Genomic DNA, 19,304 nt, shown 5'->3' on the forward strand with positions numbered 1-19,304 from the left:
ACTTTCAAAGAAAATGGTGAAATCAAAGATTCATGACTTTATTTGACGTCACATCCAACAAAAACTGTGTAATCGTGCAAAACATTCTTAGGGCTTTGAAGTCAATGTGAAATATTTTTGCTGTGCGTTAAATAGGGGGCCAATTATAAAATTCTTTGAATGAGCGCAATAAGGCCACATTTCGATTTCAACTATCACACAATTAACATCGCTGAACGCCTTCTTAACCATCGAAGTATTTGCAACAGGTTACAAACAGGGATGTGCAATATTTGACAAACAGATCCGCCCCAAACATTTACAAAAAAAATGCTATTTAATTCATTTCTCTTCCAGAACTTAAAACGTAGTTTTCAAGTCGTCACAATTGCAGTAGAAACGCTTCGGTTATACTATTCCTCTGCACGAGGAATGACGCATGCCATAAAATGAATAACAAGTTTAAAAAATGAACAACTTCTTTTAGTTGAACAATTTATTCATCCATTTTATCCTTGGATTACGAATAAACATTACACAGCAACACCGACTTTTTGCCTTTATTTATAATTTACATCTCTTCAGGACGAGAGGATGATGCTGCCCAAGCAGTTCAGTTACAAAGGGTTAACTAAATTATTTGCAGCTCAATTATGCCCTTCCATTACTGGAAGAAAGAGTACATTTCGAACACCTAAACAACTTCTTCAATGGATTGGAGAACCGGGAGCTGGATAAGAAAACAATTACTGGATTAACTGCTGTGCTTAAAGTTGGAAAAACATAATAAGACAAACCTTGAAGAAGTATAGACGAATCTTTGGTGAACAACAATGGAAAGAACATGTTTAGCAATATATATACACACAGTGGAGTCCAGCAAAGGAAAAAGGTAATCACAGTAGAGATGAAGATTTTCATTACAACCTGGTTCTGTTGCCTATTCCGTATTCTTATACTGTGAATTTCACCCACCGGACTTATTCGTGTTAAACACTTCATAATTCTAGAGTAAAGTATAATTATCAAAATAAGTGGTACGCAGTAAAATACTAAAAGGCCTACAGTATAGAATATATACAGTTCCATATTGCTCCATGGAGACGAAAACTTACAAACTGTTTGGCGACCTTCCTGCACGATTTTGGAAAACCAGACGTACGGAAAAAGACTTAATAGCGGTAGCACCCATGAAAACAAGAACAAAACTCTTCGAAGTCGTCTTGTTAACCCTCTAGCCTGAAAAGGAAGTACAATGGCGATAAATCTGTCCACGACAATCAGCACAAAGCTAAGAATTGAAACACCCTGTGATACAGCTCTTGAATACATTCCCAGTTTGCACACAAACGTAGTCATCGAATCTGCGATGACTTGTTTCCTTGAAAGCATCCCGTCAGTAGCATAGAGGGGCCAGTTGGTCAAAGCGGAGAGTAGATCAGAAACTGCCATGTTGACAATGAAATAGTTTGTGCTTGTTCTGAGAGTGGCGTTCATTAGGAAAATCACTGTGACTAGAATGTTGCCGACAAATGCTGAAATACTAACGAAGAAAATAACTGCCGTGAACGTCGTCGAAATAATATCAGAACGTGTTGATTGATCTTCAAAATTATTAATACTAGAGTTGTTCATGTTTCCTTGTCCAATAGTTTTGTTTCCCCCGAATGTGTGACAACAACTTATGATGATCAAACCCTCCTTTACATTAACCTGAGGATGAAATGCTTGTGTACCAGCTTTGCGATGTTTTCTCTTTAACTTTGCGGACAATACATACGATGTCTTAAGACTTCCTATGCAACTGTCTGCGGGCTTTAATGTATTGACAAAAACAATTTAAAAGAGGAAATCTAACTTTTGAATAAACAGAGAAGCATAAATTTGGCGCCAAGACACTTACGAAATTAAGCCCGTTGAAGAAGCTGGAACTCTCGATTATTTTAAAAGCTACCAAAAAGGGGTCAAGTTGTTTAGTATAATACACGACATTTGAACTTTTTCTCTTCTCAGTATGGCTCTACATACCCGGCCGTTTTCGAAGAGCATTTTAGATAAATGATAGTTCGCTTATAAAACGAATCAAGCTCAATTTGCTTAATGTCTCAGTAGGAAACCGTTAACGTTCGCTAAAAGAGTTGTTACGCGATTGAGCATAATACGCTTCACGCGATGAATTTTGATGGATTTATACATTCTAAATCAATTGACTCTTGAGGCGTTGTGAATTAAAAATTAAGTGAAAACAAACTGCGCCAAAACCGTAGGTTTCGTATTCATTTTAATAATGCTAAATGAGTATAGCAAACTACAGATGGAAAGTGCTTTTACGATGAAACGCAGGGGTAAAGGTGTAACCAATCGAAACGTTCTGCCATACTGTGACAAGACTAGACAATTTTATACAAAACCTGGTATTAAAAAGCATTTTAAGGGTTCACCCAGGCATTAAAAGCAATTTGATAGCATTTGCTTCAAAGTTAAATTGAGTAAGTACACTTGCACACCACGCTCCATCAACTACGTTTCTGCCGTAAATCATTCTTAATTTGGAAAATGGATAACGATAGTAAAGGTCTTCCAACTTTTCTGTCAGAGTGGATATAATTCCTTAACAAAGACAATGAAAACGAAGCAATACAGATAATTTTGATTTCCATCGAAAATTAAACTTGCTCTATTTTGGAGCAAAAATTTGCGTTTTTCCTTACCCTATTTAACATCTGACGTCAACATCGATATCCTAATTGAGAGCAGATTTGCCCAAGAACTGCTTAAAACATTTGACAAGGGCTTCGAATTCCCCACGTTTTAAACTGCATCTTAAAAGTGCATTTTTAAAACAATAATCAATCAAAACAGTTCCGTCCAAAAGTTATTTATGGGTTAGAGACTGTTCTGAGTGTTTTGTTGACAAATACACGCACGCGCTGGCCGCACAATGAACGAGTTCAAGTTCATTCGAGTTCATTGTGAGGCCAGCAAGTGCGTGTATTTGTCAACAAAACACGAACGGAGAGACTCTAACCTTTTTAATATACAATCTGAGTACACTGCAAGCGATCATCGTCTTAACAAACTTCAAACAATAAGCTTAATGTTTAAAAATAAGAAGTGTAGTAGTACATAATTACACGGGATTACATCAATAATATAAAAATCACAAATAAGCCGTACAGAAATAAAGCTTAAAATGGTTAATAAAATCGTTCATCAGCTGTAGTCGTTCATAAATACAGTCAGCGAGAAGCTTGTTCAAAGCAAGTCGATGATTTTCACATTCAAGCAACTACAAGCAAGTCAATCGCACACAAAAAATGTATTTATTGAGCTGCAGTTTACCTTTGAACATGAAAGCGCTTCAAGTTGTTATCCTCTTCGATAATGTTTGGTATTGGATCGTTGATAATTTGAGGAATCATTTTTCTTCCACTTCTGCAAGCCTTGAGGCTGAAGACACTTTCAATAATGCACGATTTTTGTGCATTATTGTCAATACTGCACTTTCGGAGTTTGCTGACGACAGGTAAAGCAAAATCACATGATCTATTTTAACCAATTGCGCGCGCGGATTTTGGACAGTGAACGAAGATTGTATATTAAACCTTATTACTGACCAGAATGCACACACCATACCTTTTCTAAGACCAAAATGGTCAAAACCTATACCCTCAGGCTATTTCAGACTGAAGTGGTTTAAGAACCATACTCTTCTGCACCCTGCAAACCTATATAGCGTATATAAAGGGTACCTCCTCTTCCGTGAGTAAGACCGACCAAGTATAGTAGAACTTCTATTTAGTGGCACACCTATTAAGCAGGGAGGCGCGGTGGCCTAATGGTTAGCGCGCCGGACTCCGGAGCGAGCGTTCCGGGTTCGAGCCCTGGCCGGGGTCACTGTGTTGTGTTCTTGGGCAAGACACTTTACTCTCATAGTGCCTCTCTCCACCCAGGTGTATAAATGGGTACCGGCGAAATAATGCTGGGGGGTTCCCTGCGATGGACTAGCATCCCATCCAGGGGGGAGTAGAAATACTCCTAGCTGCTTAATGCTAAGGAAACCGGGATAAGCTCCGGCAGTATGCGCCACTTTGGCTCGAAGCTGACCTTTTTTTTTTTTCTATTAAGCAGGCACTCAGAAAATTCCCGAAACGACTGCAAAACTTTACTGTAAACTTCAAGTGACCTTCATTTAGCGCGGTCACTTGTATTAAGCGGACACGGTCAGCATTATGGAAAAATTAAGGACACATGTACCTGCCATTGACCTTTGTTAATTTATTAACAGAAATATGTTAATGTTAAAAGCAGAAAATGTGCTTGCTGTAAACAACTTGAAAAGATAAATTTTTGCTTTTCTTCTCAGTGTGTAGTCGAAAAAAAACTGGCACTATGTCTGGTTAATGTTTCCTTTTTTCAATTGCTTGAAATCAAGATTCGATAAGCGATATTTAATTCCCTTAACGCATCAATTTTCGAAATCGGAAGTGTTGGTCACAGGAAAATGCCCAATGAGTAAAATCAAACATCGTGAGTTTCCTTAAAACAGTGAGTTTCCTTAATTAAATTAATCGATTTTAGCCAAACAAGGTATACTGTGATTTATTTCATATTAAGGCCTACCTATGGTAAGAATATGAGCGAAATCCATTTTACGACTCTTACCGGAAAATGTTTAACCGTAAGTAACATGGGCTCTTAAATATCTTCGTAACTAAAAATGGTATTTGAAAACGGAAAACGCCATTTTGAATCTTTCGTTGAATACTCTTTGAAACGCCTAAAATTGCAAGGGGTGAAAATTTGACCATAGTAGCACTTTAAAGAAAACGAGAAAGCTTAAATAAATGTATGTGCCAGAAAGGCAGTTAGACAGTTCGCGTCAAAAAGCGTATTTTAGTTTGCTTTTATTAGTTATCTTTTGCACTTTTGTTTTGGTTCATTGCCAGTCTCAAAGTGTGCGGTTAACATATTTGGATTTCAAGCGTTCTTTGTTGACTCTTCGTTTGCCTCTGGTCGCCATTTATGAAGAGTTAAAAAGAGAATAAGACATAAAGACCATATCTAAAGAAATTGCTTTTTTTCCCCGATTACCTTTTAATACTTTTAGCGCATGTTTTCTGCAGGTGACAGCAAGGTAAACATGGACATGGAGTCCTTCCCCTATTCAAGAATCAGTAGTATAGAAAAAAAATTCTTTGGCCTGTTATTCTGTCGAAGTGTAATAATGTATGCAGGGTCTTCAAGTGCAGTAATGTCTGAATTGCCAAAGAAAGCCGGGGGGGGGGGTACTCCCTATAATGGCCTATACGGGGAGGCTCCGCCCGAAAGGGGTACCTTTTTAAGGCTCCAGGTATATAAAAGGGTAGGGATTTCACAAATTTAGGTATATGAAAGGGTATGGAAATCTGTGATAATGATATTTTTAAAGGCCGTTACATTAAATATTTCGAGCAGACGCAGCTTTTGGCTGTATCGTCTTAATTTATTAAGCGCTACATAAAAATGACAAGAAAACTTTCCGTCTTTGGTAAATGTGATGTAGTGTAGGTATATGAAAGGGGTGCCTTTTTGCAATAAAAGGTATACAAAAGGGGTACCTTTTCTATCAAAATAGTATATAAAAGGGTAAGGGGTTGGATCTCCGGGCGGAGCCTCCCCGTACAAAACTTTTTCGAGTACCCCCCCCGGGAAGAAAGCCTATTTCAATAAGAAGCTCTATTACTGAAATAGAAATCATACCAAAATCAGCAGAAATCTTAAGTCATGGTTGTTTATTAATGAATAGTAGGCGCTGAAATATACCTCCAGCTTTGCTGAATATAACGAAAAATCGTATCGTTCATCTCTTTCATTTCGAAGGCGTCAACAGACTTTTGTTATCTGACATTCTTATAAAAGTAATTAGTTTTTTGACATTATCAACAACATTTGAGCTTTATTTGCATAAACCTAAAAACTGGTTTGTAGGGTACCTTTGATCTCTTTTGACGTAGCTATGGCAGCCATGATGTCAAAAAAACTTATACAAATTTATACTTAACAATTAAACTACTTGCCCTCGTTTTCTTTGAGCAATAGTCAACGAGGCGCAGCCGAGTTGACAATCGCTGATAGATAACGAGGGATAGTCTAATTGTTTTAGTAGAAAATCTAAAGGATTATAGTTCAAAAACCAAAAAACAAGAAAGTTGTTCTTTCAAAGAGCAACGAGCGCACGATCATGTTCTATCAGCGAACAGAAAACAGCGGACAGAACCAATCAGATCCGCGGACCATGACGAGCTTAGCCCTCAAAAAAAATTCTGTCCAGGAGGTCATTTAATCTTGTACATAACTTGTCACCGCATGCCAGGAAATGTAAAATGAAACCCGTCCTAGCTATGTGTACGTGATCTGTTTCTTGTGTCACGCAGTTTCTGCTTTCGCGGTTTCGAAACGTGCCGATGCATCTTCTTTAAGAATATTCTTTGCTAAATTGTCGATATCGGCATTGTTTGCGACCTTAAATCGATGATTACTGTTTCATAAGATTTCCTGGCAACACGACCGAGTTTGAGTCGGCGTTTTGGTGTTTTTGTATCAGCTATACGACATTGGATATATCGATATCCGACGGACAGCCGCAAGTATGAGTCGACTTTGGTAAGTTACAAATGTAAAAGCGAGTCAACGAAAATGATATCCGTAAGAGCGAGATCAAAATAAATTTTTGCACGCGGAAACAAGTTGAATGTGTGAAGATTGGGGCTTTCAAGGAGTCGATTGTTGTAGTCTTCACGACATGAACTGAGTAGCATTGTTACCAATTTTAAACGTGTTTTTATTGCATTTTTTGTGACATGTTCCTCGCTACACTACAAAACTCGTATGGATGAATGCGAAACAGGAAAACCATGCAAGATTGTGCAAGGGTTTCGTCTAATAAACGAAAAGAGATTCGGCATTTTCGTCTAATGATTACTGTTGCCGGGTTAATTTATTCTGGCGGGAATATAAAAATATCTGCGGTACGTAGTTTAGCAGATATTTGCTTTCTGCACGATCTGTATTTCATATTCTCATTGTGTTTTTCACAATGAGGTGTTTCAGGTTACGTCATAGCTGTTAATTGCGTTTCATATATATACGCCGTTGTCAGTTTGTGTTCTTCCTTCGGGTCTGCAGACGCCACACGATACACCACTACTTTTTTATCATGTCTGACTCAGAAGAAGCCAGAGCACGTGGCAGCTCAACTTCTGGAGTGCTGGATCCTTCCGTTAGTTCTGTCATTCAATCTACCGTTTCCGAATCCATAAGTTCTTTAACTGATAACCTCACACAGGTTATCGAATCTCGTCTCAGCGATTTCGCAAAGCGATTTTCCGAGCAAAACAGCTCGTCCGTTGAACAAGCTGTCAAGAAAGCTCGCCGCGAACAATATACCTGCAAGAGAAAAGGAAATCAGCAGCAGCTAGACCACTCTCTCCAAGTTCTGGATAAGCTGGACGAAGCTTCTGATGCTCTCAAACACAAATCGTACGAAAAAGTAAAAGTCGCCGTTGAAGCAGGTACTGAGTTGGTCTCGAAGCGTATTAAAGCAATTAAATTAGCCGACAAGAGTGAGTTTGGATGGGCGACCGTCAACGAATATTTGTCTGATGAGCTCGCTTCGGACTCCGACGACGAGAAGAGAATTTACCGGGCTGAGAGGAGAGCCGAGAGGAAAGTGAATAAGGAGAAGCGTCGACGTGCCCGTCCTGTCGAGAAAGGAAATAGTTCCACTTCTGCATTCCGAGCTGCTTCTTCGCCAAGAAATTCGTCAAGCGATTTGGCTTCTCGTTTTGAGGCTAGGCCAGCGCGTCGATTGGGCCCTTGTTTTAAGATAAGTATTCAGCACGTTTTCGCTATACTATCTTTGTTCTTTACTTCGTCGATTATGGCGTTGCACACTGCCCATAATCCTATATTCTCAGTGAATTACTGTGTTTTGTTGACGTTCTAAGTTAGTGCAGAAATACGAGGTAACGCAATTCGCAAACAGCGCGGCTCGCCGCCGTTCATCAAAGATAGAAGCAAGACAAACACCGCACAATGGTAAGTTGTATTTTTGCTGTTTTTTTTTTTGTGGAATATAAACTTAAGCTTGGGTTTTCAGTTTCAGTATGGTCGCCTATGTCAAGCGCTGTAATAATAATCAGCGGTGCTTAAACCTGGCTAATCCGCGCTGACTTATTTCGCTCTACTAACCTCGCGCTAATTTTTTCTGTCTTACTTGGGTGGTGAGTTCTTCACTGAGCTCTTGTTATCTGTGGGCAGAATATTAACCTCGCGCTAAATTATTCTGTCTTACTTGGGTAGTGAGCTGAGTTCTTTACTGAGCTCTTGTTATCTGTGGGCAGAATATTAACCTCGCGCTAAATTATTCTGTCTTACTGGGGTAGTGAGCTGAGTTCTTTACTGAGCTCTTGTTATCTGTGGGCAGAATATTAACCTCGCGCTAAATTATTCTGTCTTACTGGGGTAGTGAGCTGAGTTCTTCACTGAGCTCTTGTTATCTGTGGGCAGAATATAACCTCGCACTAAATTATTCTGTCTTACTGGGGTAGTGAGCTGAGTTCTTTACTGAGCTCTTGTTATCTGTGGGCAGAATATAACCTCACGCTTAATTATTCTATCTTGCTTCGATGGTTAGTTCTTTACGGTGTGCAGAATATTTACCTTGCGTTATTTTTTTTCAATCCGCGACGGAAGGGTTTTTTTTTTATCAATTTTTATTGAGCTGTTTTAAGACAAGAAAATCAACATAGAATCCAGCTTATATCTGCTTTTTCTTTCTCCACAGAGAAGCCGCGGCTATTATGGCTGACACCTCACTGTACATTGCGGCAGTTCAACGTGCGAACTACGATCTTATGTTACCGATCTTAATCCCCTTAATGGAGAAATATTCTCCACTAAGGGGATTAAGATCTAATTTGCATAAATTTTTTTTGAGGACTAAGCTCGTCATGGAACACGGATGAGTTTCTACTAATTAAATTTATTGCCTAACACTGTTGGTGTAGCTGCCTTTAGTTCAAAACTGAGCCACCTTTATATCAAAACTAATGAAAAAAATTCAAAATTAAAAGCACAGCAAATTTATGCAGAACTTTCTGTCAAGATTTCCTTACTTTTGTCACTATTCACTCTAAGGGATGCTTTGTATACTTTTGGGCGGGATGAAACTGTTATGATTCTTGTTCCATCGTAATAAAATAATCAATGATGGGGAAATCAACGCCTATAATCCTTTACAATGGCCTTTGTTAAAAAAGCCTTGGAGATGAAAATTAAACAAGATCTAGAGACCAACTCAAAGGAAACTGATTATTTTTGGACGCGGACGATTTTTTGACCACAAAGAAGCTAAAACCTATTTTTCTTTTATTAAGTTGGGTTTTTAAAAGAAGAAACATTATGGACAACAACACCTTATTAAGGAACGAATCGGCAGCAAGGGATTACTTTGACTTTGAAGAAAATACTCATCCTGAAAATATCGTCATCATATATTGCGCTCTCAATGCACCACTGATGATCATGTCCATTGTTGGCAACGCTCTGGTGATAGCAGCAATTTTGGGAACTCCTTCGCTTTCTTCGCCGTCTACAACTCTGCTCTGCAATTTGGCCTTCACAGATCTTCTTATTGGACTTGTTGTACAACCACTGTTCATTACCAGTGAGTTTATGCGCAGTCAATCTTTATGGCGCTTTAATGAAATCCAGTCTTACAGTTTATGTGGAGTGTCTCTATGCACATTGACAGCCATTAGAGCGGATAGATTTGCGGCTCTTCACTTCCACATGAGATATGTTTCCATAGTAACTACATCACGCGTTTCATTCGCCTTAATAGCAATGTGGCTTATAATTTTCTCGGTTGCGATTTCTCTAAACCTATGGAACAGACCGATGTATTTTATATTTTCATCGGTTTTTGTCGTAGTATGTCTGTTGATATCTTCATTTTGCTACATTCGAATTTTCAAAATTGTTCGACGACATCAAATACAAATCCACGCTCAACAACAGGCAGTGCAAAATTCAGATACTAATAATAACTTAAACATAACCCAGTTGAAAAAAAGTGCAATTAACACTTTTGTATTTTATACTTTTCTGCTTTTGTGTTACATTCCAACGTTTATTTTTTTAGCTCTTCTTGGAATGGCAAAAATGGATTGGCAAAAGGAATGGAACTTTGCTACCACTTTAGTATTCATGAAATCTTCCATTAACCCACTTTTGTATTGTTGGCGTCTTAGCGAGCTTCGAAGGGCAGTTGTTAAGACAGCAAGAAAAATGATATGTACAAAAACAGAGTAAAATTCAAACAATCCGCACATTTTTTCTTGCAAGACTAGATGCACTGTAGTGCGGTCCTCTCGAGTTTTCCGAGGTTAGAAATAAGTAGTCCTTGAATCGTGAGATGTAATAACATTTTGAAACGTTTTAGTATATACCATTGCCATTTCTAGAATCACATATTATGCTACTATAATTAGTCCTTTAGAGAATATTCTAGACCCTGACAGTGTTCCTTAATAAGAGCGAGACTTTTATTCGCATGTGTCTTTTTTATTCAATGTCACACATTCCTTTTTTGACTTTTTAAGAAGAAGTGTATTAGAGGTAGCAAAGGAAGCTCACAACAGTTTAGACCTTCCTGTCTTTTTCATTCTATTACAGCAAGCTCGACAGTGCAACTGAAAAACATTTACTAAACACCAGTAAAGCATTAATCCATCAATAAACAAAATCAGTTCAAAATGACGTGAGAATTCCTTGCTATGACAACTTAAAAAGAGGTCAAAATACCCTTTTTGGAATGTTGGAACCTAATAACTTAAAAACTACTCGTTGGAAGTTTTTGTTTTTGATATATTTTTGTCTAATTTCCAAAACAAACACAAGTTCAGAGCCACCAACCTGTAAAACGTTTCTTTTGCTGATTATACAAAAATATGATATAAACAAAAGTTTTCACCAAGTAGTTAGTTTTTTAATTATTTGCCTCACAAGGTTGAAAATATAGTATTATTCATCAAAACTATTGGGTTAGATGCGTTACCGTGCAAAAGACGCAGATGTTTAAACCATAAAGATCCAACTTAACATCAAAACTGACGACAAAATAACAAAATTAAAGAGCACAGCAGATTTATGCAATAATATCTGTTTTGCTTTTCCTGTTTTTGTCGCTATTCTCTCTAAGGGATGCTATGTTAACTTTTCCTCAGAATGCAATTAAAAATGCGGCGGGATAAAACTGTTCTGACTGTTGTTCCATTGTAACAAAAAGTAATCAACCACTGGGAAACCAACGCGGATAATCTATCACATTGACCTTTATTACAAAAGCTTTGGAGATTAAAATTAAACAAGATCTAGAGACCAATTCAGATGAAGCTGATTATTTTTTAGAAACGGACGATTTTGGGACCACAACGAAGATAAAATCGATTTTTCTTTCTGTTTTTTTTTTTAAACTGGGGCTTTTAAAAGACGAAGCATGCTAAACAACAACACCTTATTCAGAAATGAATCAGCAAGTTTTGACTTTGAAGAAAATACTCATCTTGAAAATATCGTCATCATATATTGCGCACTCAATGCACCACTGATGATCACGTCTATTTTTGGCAACGCTCTTGTGATAGCAGCAATTTTGGGAACTCCTTCGCTTTCTTCGCCGTCTTTAACACTGCTCTGCAATTTGGCTTTCACAGATCTTCTCATTGGGCTTGTTGTGCAACCACTTTTCATTACTAAAGAGCTTACGCACGATCACTTTTTAACATTGTTTATCTTTGAGATTACGTCCTACAGTTTATGTGGAGTGTCGCTTTGGACAATGACAGCCATTAGCGCGGATAGATTTGCAGCTCTTCATTATCATATGAGATATGTTTCCATAGTAACTACATCACGTGTTTCGTTTGCGTTAGTAGCAATGTGGCTTATCATGTTTTCCACTTCGAGTGCTCTCTACCTATGGAAAAGACTGATATATTTTATAGTTTCATCAGTTTTTATCATTCTTTGTCTGTCGACATCCTCATTTTGTTATATTCGAATTTTCCAAATTGTTCGACGACATCAAATACAAATCCACGCTCAACAACAGGCAGTGCAAAATTCGGATGCGAGTAATAACTTAAACATAACCCAGTTGAAAAAAAGTGCAATAAACACTTTCGTATTTTACACTTTTCTGCTATTATGTTACATTCCGATGTTTATTTCTTTAGCTCTTCTTGGAATGGCAAAAATGGATTGGCAAAAGGAATGGAACTTTGCTACCACTTTAGTATTCGCGAACTCTTCCATTAACCCACTTTTGTATTGTTGGCGTCTTAGCGAGCTTCGAAGGGAAGTTGTTAAAAAAGCAAGAAAGATGTTATGTACAAAAACAGAGTAAAATCCAAACAGCCGAACATTTTTTCTTGCAAGACTGGATGCAGTTTAGGTGGCGGTGTTCACGTCTTCTCCGAGTTCAAGGAAAAGTAGTCACTGACCGGTGACATGTAATGACAGTTTGAAACGTTTTAGTATATGCAATAATTTTGTTCTAGAATCACATTTTATGCTAGCATTTTTAGTCTTTCAGCGAATATTGTAGACCTTGAAGTGTTTGTGTATAAGAACGAGACTTTCATTCTAATGCGAGGTGTGTAATGTTAAAGAGTCGACGTTGTGGAATAAACTAGTTCGTTGCTGTTATCAGCAATCTTGAGTTCTGTCTAAAAAAACCGCCTGCTCAACAACGAGACTCGTAACAGAATATTTCATATAATATAGGTCAAGCAACTTGTCATATGCGTTAATAGCAGGTTAATTAAATATGTTTCTAATTAATAAAACAAATATTTAAAATAAAATTAACAGCCGCTTCAAATTCTACCAGATATATTCACCGGAGTCTTGAAATAGAATAGTATTTCATGCCAATTTTTTCACTTTACTATGAAAAAATTCGAGAAATTGCATTATTTTTAATGAACTTTATTATAGCTAGACAATTTGGCACCTTGGCACCTTGTCATTACAGTCTCATATAACAAGCCAGACTTTCTATTTTAAACAAGTAAATTGACAAAATGGAAGGCTACGAGCCTCCTGAATTAGATAGTATATTTGTTCAAATATTTTTGACAATTTTTCCAGGTTAGCAGTAAATAGTAGAGGTTTACATCGATTTGAATTTAATATTTTGCACCACAAACTTATAATTTAAAAATAACGTTACATGGCCCCTTTTGTGTCACCAATGTGAACAACACGACATGAAAACATAACGTTAACAGAAACAGAATGACAATTTAAGCATAAAGACATAAGGACAAAAAACTGATCTTTTCTTAACGTCGTTATGTCTTCTTCGTTATGTCGCTAGTGTGAACCAGGCGTTAAACTTCGTAATCCGGACATATAACTAAGACAATTCAATTTCGCAGTAAAGTAATTTTGAATCTTCGTAAATTAGCTTATTAATACAAATTTTAATGTCACGTCATCATCAAGACACTCAAAAAGTCTCCCCATTGTTTCTGATTCAATTCAATTGCAGGTGGAAAAACTAACATCTTGTCAATATCAGTATGATAGGCTGCAGTGTTAGCAAGTTTAATTATAACAGCCGTGTATTGTTGTGTTTTAAAACATCTTCCCGTCACTGTTAATTCAAAAGATCTGTTTTAGCCCCAAAGTGCCAATTTAGCCCTAATAGGCCAAGGGCTAATTTGGCCCCTTTGAGGGCTATTTTGAAAATTTGGCGCAAAATGGCCCCTGCGAAATCCAATTCGTCCCCATATAAAACCAATTTAGCCTTCACTGAAAAACAATTCAGCCCTCAAGTCCATTACAGCCCTAGCCATCATAGCTGTTTTGGCCCTAACTATAAGAGTCACTTCTCTTATAAATCTGAGCTGCCCCAGTTAAAGGGTCAATTTGGCACTGGCCCTGTACTGATTTAGACCTTATCTTTTGGGTCATTTTGAGCATTTTAATTATGGACAGAGAAAGTCGAATTTTCACATGCTAGGTAGCTGTGGACATCACAATCTTTTAACAATACATTGTATAACAGTGAAAATTACGAAAAAAGGCATTTTGTCTGTATCATGTTGTTGTGATATCCCGACACAATAAGGCGCGATTTAAAATTTGAGATACAAGCCAAGTTCCAGTCGACTTATAATGCACATGTGTACAGATATCAGGGATGGACTCATGATTTTTGAATCGATCCCCCTTTTCAGCCTTTTATTAAAATATGATTGTGTCGAGAAATGTTTTGTTTTCTCATGATTTTCTGTTGTTTGATAGATTCCGTTGTTACGATTATGTTTTTCTTTGCGCGCGTTGCGTGCCTTTTTGCGCTGGCCGAGAGGCTCTGGACGGAACATGCGCAATATAAGTTCTTCCCGGCGTCCCCTTCGGTACTTTTGGCGCTTGATTCTGAAAAGCAACGGTTTCGAAGGTCGCTCCTCATCACTGGAGTTAATTTTTACGCACGGAAAAGAACGTTTTACTCTCGTAAAGCGCAGTTCTAAGAGCTAAGCAGCTGTATGGAGCCTTCTTGCATCGGCTCTCAGATTTGTACGCCTTTTTTGACCGTTCTTGTTGACCAAGGTAAGCTCGATTGTGTCCATGTGCTGCCTGAAACGAGTGATTCCTAATCCCAGATTGTCAACTGTGAAGGTAAGAATTCCTCAAGTTTTGAGATGCTAAATGATATAATAATTATGAAGACACATCTTCGTAAATGAACATGTTAGTGAAGTCGTGAAAAAATGGTTCATTGTTTCTAGGCTGAAATGAAATTTACATGTTTCACTAACTGATAAATGTACCAGGGTCACTAGGAAGAACAGTTTTACTGATTATGTGCCTTGTGTAAATAATAAACCCTAAAGACTAATTGAATATATAGCAGATATCGTATGATCTACATTGAATATGGCTGTTTTTGTTTGCTAAGACATTGCATTGGCTGATACTATAATTATTTGGCAGAACTTTTCGTTGGGGTGCAATGCTGCTCTATGGTGTGATTTAGGTTTATGCCAGGGTGGTGTTTAGCTTTATGCTAAGGTATCCTATCCTGTTAGGTATTGTTAAATCACACTGTTTAGTGCCATGTACCTTGACTATTATTATGGCAATAATTTATATCCTGAGCCCTTTACTTTTGGTGCAGTGCTGCTTTACATGTTTGGTGTGATTAAGGTTTATGCGAGGTTGGTGTTTAGCTTTATGCTAAGGTGTCCTTCTGTAAAGCATTGATAAATCACACTGAGCTGCACTACACTGCACAGTAGCTGCGTGTAAAGGCCTATAACACGTGTATACGTATTTCACCAAGGTCCATAAATATACATGTATGTGCAGTGCAGTTTGATTTACCGAACATGTTAAACAAAAAGCATTATTAAATTTTACATTTGTGACATCTGGAGCATCAAAATCCGTTTAAAAATTTTGTTCAATATGGTTTACATGTATACAGACAAAATTAAACCGCTTTAGACAAGAAACCTTGATTTGCCATAATTACTGTCTTAATTGAATTTCTCCATTATTTTGTATATTGAAATGTCTTGGAAATTGAGTGTGAAATGATACAATTGCTCATACTTTTATGTTGTTATTTTCAGACGGAAATTACTGTTGGGATGTCCAAAGGTAAGTAAAATCCTAGATTTTATCATTTACATTGTATTTTAAAACTACCTGTAACCATTTCTGCCTGGTTCCTTTTATTATATACATGTACATATTTTTTTAAGTTTAATTCTGCACAAAATAATAATTGTGACATAGTTTAATACAGTTTACTCATTTTTAAAAGTTAAATTGCTTACAATTAATAATCATTAGGTTATTGGGATTCACAACTACTGCTGTGGTTTGTCAATAACAGCTTTTTGTCAACAATTATTCTAAGCCTTTTTTTGTTTGGAATGGTTATTGTTGTTTTATAGTTTCCTACCTTGTTAGGCATTGAAAGTAAATCACAATGTTGACCGCAATATGCCTCCGTGCACTAGCTTGCCTAATTAATGCCAAGTTCTCCAAAATCTTATTCAGCATTAACTGTAGATGCAGTGTCCCAATTCCTTCACACATTGGCTTTATGCAAAAGCCCAAAGGGTTAAACTACCTGGTATTTGAATAACAGCCATTTGCATGTAATTCCTTTTTGTGAGCTAGAGGAAATGTTATTCTGGCATTTGAATGAATGAAGTAGTCATAAATTAATATTCTAAGGTCACGATTGAGAGGTTAACAGGTTTTATGGAATGTACAGGTTTATATACATTGTCCTTGTCTAAGCTTGCCTTTATTTTTTTCTTAAAGTGTTTTTTTGAACAGCTTATTTCATTAAGCATGTTTACATGACAGGTAAAATTGGGCACGGACCCATCAAAAAATTGGTCAGGACCTGACCAGGTCCTGACAAAGGGCCATAGGTGCCTATTGTGATGCTTATAATTATTTTTTTAATTCCTATTGAAATTCACTGTGGTAGACAATGCAGTTGCATTACACAGTTGCATCCCAGCAAGTCTGAAAAATGGATTTACATGCACAACATGTAGCTCAATAATGTTACGTAGATACTGTCAATACATGTACAATTGTAATTTAAATTAATAGCTTTGTTAGACAAAACATGTCTTAAGTCATTTATTGAACTTTTGTTTTTTCATACAGTGTAAAACCATACAGTACCTTGGTGCGGGAAAGCACGTGAGGACAAATCCTACAGGTCAGTTAATAGGAGGGATAGCTAGAGTAGTCAGTACAGTCTACTCCTGCCTTGCAGACATCTTGCTATGCTATTATGAAAATGCTGTTGTTACAGATAGGAGTTGAAGTCTCAGAGAATGAGAACAGCAATAACCCCTGCTAAGCCTATTGCAGAATTTTGTCATAACAGAGACCAAACTTTGGTCCAAAAGGTGTCCATTATAGTGGAAGTTGACTGTAGTGCATGTACCTTACTCATTTAAATGTGTGACAACTTAAAGCCACTGTTTAGCTTACAGTGACCGCGGCTGCACTTGGTGAGTTAACCGGGTTACTCCAATAAATTAATCAATTAAAGTTAACTGGGTTATCAAAACTGTCTGATGCGGTTGCATATTTGAAGAGTTGACCGACCCTCAACCAAGTTAGTGGTTCCCATGGAAATTAATTAAAGAACAATGGATTTTTTAACCCGGTTAGGTTAATTCTAAACTACCTTTCTGGGTAGTTTTAACCAGGTTAGCGGTTTCTTATTAGATTCAACTATTGTTTTTCTCATCAATCATCACCATGTGAGATGAGATTTCGTTTTCTGTCACACGCAAACATGGCATCTGGACACAATTCATGGCTTAATTCTATAATTTCCCTCACTACTAGAGAACTCGAGAACTGGGGCAACAATTATTTGGCTCAGTCGGGGCTATCGTGGTATCCTCAGCAAGCTTGGCCTGCAGCTTTGCTATAACAGGCAAGTTTGCACGGTTCATTCACGCCTTGAAACACCACATTCCCCTCACTCATCAGAGGGTGGAGAAAGTTCAACCTGTTCAACATTTACTTCTGAACACCCTGGACAAATTATTGTAGTGGAGGAAATTGAAATAAATCTCAAAAGCAGAAAAAGAATCGGGCATATAATAACTAACATGATTAAGATAGCCAGCCATTTCACTTATTTACAAGTAGCTAAATCATGACAACACTTCAGTCTTGTCTGATCTTAATGTGGCCTCTAAAAAAGTTTAACCGAGTTAGTAATCATAACCATACTTTAACCGAGTTAAGTTTTGTGGAAATTTTTAACCGGGTTTCTAAAAAATTAACCCAGTCAACTCTCTAAGTGCGGCCGCAGCCAATAATTTCAAAATAAGCTCAATTTGTAGATGTACAGTGTACAGGTTCTTTTTTTTTTTTGGTATTTTTTTGATACAATGTATCTGCATTGCTAAAACTGAGACATTGCCAGTATCTATATCTGGTAATGTCTATTTATTTGTGCACTTGGGGGGAGAGACCCTGGGAACAAGGTTGGCCCCCCTCTCAGATACTGTATGCCCCTAATCCATCTTGCATTTTTTTCGTGGTTAGCTTTAACTCGGGTTTGCTTGCAGTTATGTTACATGAAGCTTCCACTCTGGTTTGCTTGCGGTTATTTTTATTTGCTGGTTGGGGCAGTACTTCATATATAATTTACTACATTATATAGTTTAAAAATACTTGAATATCATAACAACAAGGACTTACATGTACAGTTTGACTTTATCTTGTTAGTAAGTTAACTTGTTATTACATGTACTTTAGCGGTTTACATTTTAGTTTAATTTGGTCAACTGTATGTAGTAGGGGGACTTATCTCTTGTTTTTTTTTTTTCTGCAGAGAGCTGCTTCAGTTGATGATGACCTTGCCATTTTTGTGCAACCACAAATTGTTGCGATTGGAAGTTTTGACTTCGACAAATACTTTGTTGTGTGCAAAGGAGTGGTGTTGTACAGTATTCTATACCAGAGCATTGTGTGATTAGAGCTTAAGCATATAAAAACAATATTGCATTTTTACAAAGAAACATATAGCATGCTGGCAGTAAGTAAAACCTTTCGCCAACTGTAATATCATGTAATAAAAAGCACAAAGCTGCGATGATTGTGTGCAAGTAAAATACCACAATGACTCCTAAAAAATCATGTTACAATAACATTCACATGTATCTTGAAGACCTGTGCTAAGTACATGAGTGGTCACTGCAATTTATTAGACAGGAAAATAAAAACTTTAGGACTGATTTGGTCACAAAAAGTGTGCTATTTTTGTCCCTAGCTATCGTTGGAATTGGCTACTGTAAGGGTTATTATGAGGACTGTAGTGGTCATTATGACAGTCACATAGCAAGCAGATAACCATTGACTCTGATAACAAGTGCCATTGCAGCTATCCTGGTGTTGATTAAGTTCTGACGGGTAGATGTGTTTAAGCTAAGCATGAGCCAAAACTACTACAAAATGAGTGCCATTATTACTGCTTTAAGAGGGTTAGAAACGGCTCCTATGAGGGCTATTTAAGAATAGCAGTATTCGTTTCGGCCCCTTAGTTAGGGCCAATTCAGATCTTTTAAAATCCAAAATAGCACCACAGTTTTCCAAAATGGCCCTTCTTTTGGGTCATTTGAACTCCCCAAAAAGGGCCGCTTCAGCCCTTTGTAATTGGGCCAAAAAAGCTCTGTTACAAAAGGGCTAAAAGAGCCCTAAAAAAGGTACCGTAT

General features: G+C 37.4%; 2 protein-coding genes and 1 long non-coding RNA gene across 7 annotated transcripts; 2 read left to right on the top strand and 1 right to left on the bottom strand.

The window, feature by feature from the left end:
* Window positions 1-630: 630 nt before the first annotated feature.
* On the bottom strand, window positions 631-1,617 carry LOC144630891 (substance-K receptor-like). The gene has a single exon (XM_078489257.1). It carries the CDS (start codon window positions 1,612-1,614, stop codon window positions 631-633), a length of 984 nt encoding a protein of 327 aa, XP_078345383.1. The 5' UTR covers window positions 1,615-1,617.
* Window positions 1,618-7,111: 5,494 nt separating this feature from the next.
* On the top strand, window positions 7,112-7,966 carry LOC144630892 (uncharacterized). Its single transcript, XM_078489258.1, has one exon. It carries the CDS (start codon window positions 7,178-7,180, stop codon window positions 7,964-7,966), a length of 789 nt encoding a protein of 262 aa, XP_078345384.1. The 5' UTR covers window positions 7,112-7,177.
* Window positions 7,967-13,687: 5,721 nt separating this feature from the next.
* On the top strand, window positions 13,688-18,825 carry LOC144630450 (uncharacterized). Of its 5 annotated transcripts, none has more exons than XR_013566545.1 (4): window positions 13,688-14,712; window positions 15,669-15,696; window positions 16,729-16,783; window positions 18,425-18,825. It is a non-coding gene; the product is annotated as an uncharacterized LOC144630450 (long non-coding RNA). The 5 variants fall into 5 exon arrangements; XR_013566543.1 differs by having other exon boundaries at window positions 13,688-14,699; XR_013566544.1 differs by lacking the exon at window positions 16,729-16,783.
* The last annotated feature ends 479 nt before the right edge of the window (window positions 18,826-19,304 follow it).

The sequence above is a fragment of the Oculina patagonica genome, chromosome 11 (assembly GCF_052425735.1).
Source record: "Oculina patagonica isolate OP01 chromosome 11, crgOcupat, whole genome shotgun sequence".
In the NCBI taxonomy this organism is placed as follows: domain Eukaryota; kingdom Metazoa; phylum Cnidaria; class Anthozoa; order Scleractinia; family Oculinidae; genus Oculina; species Oculina patagonica.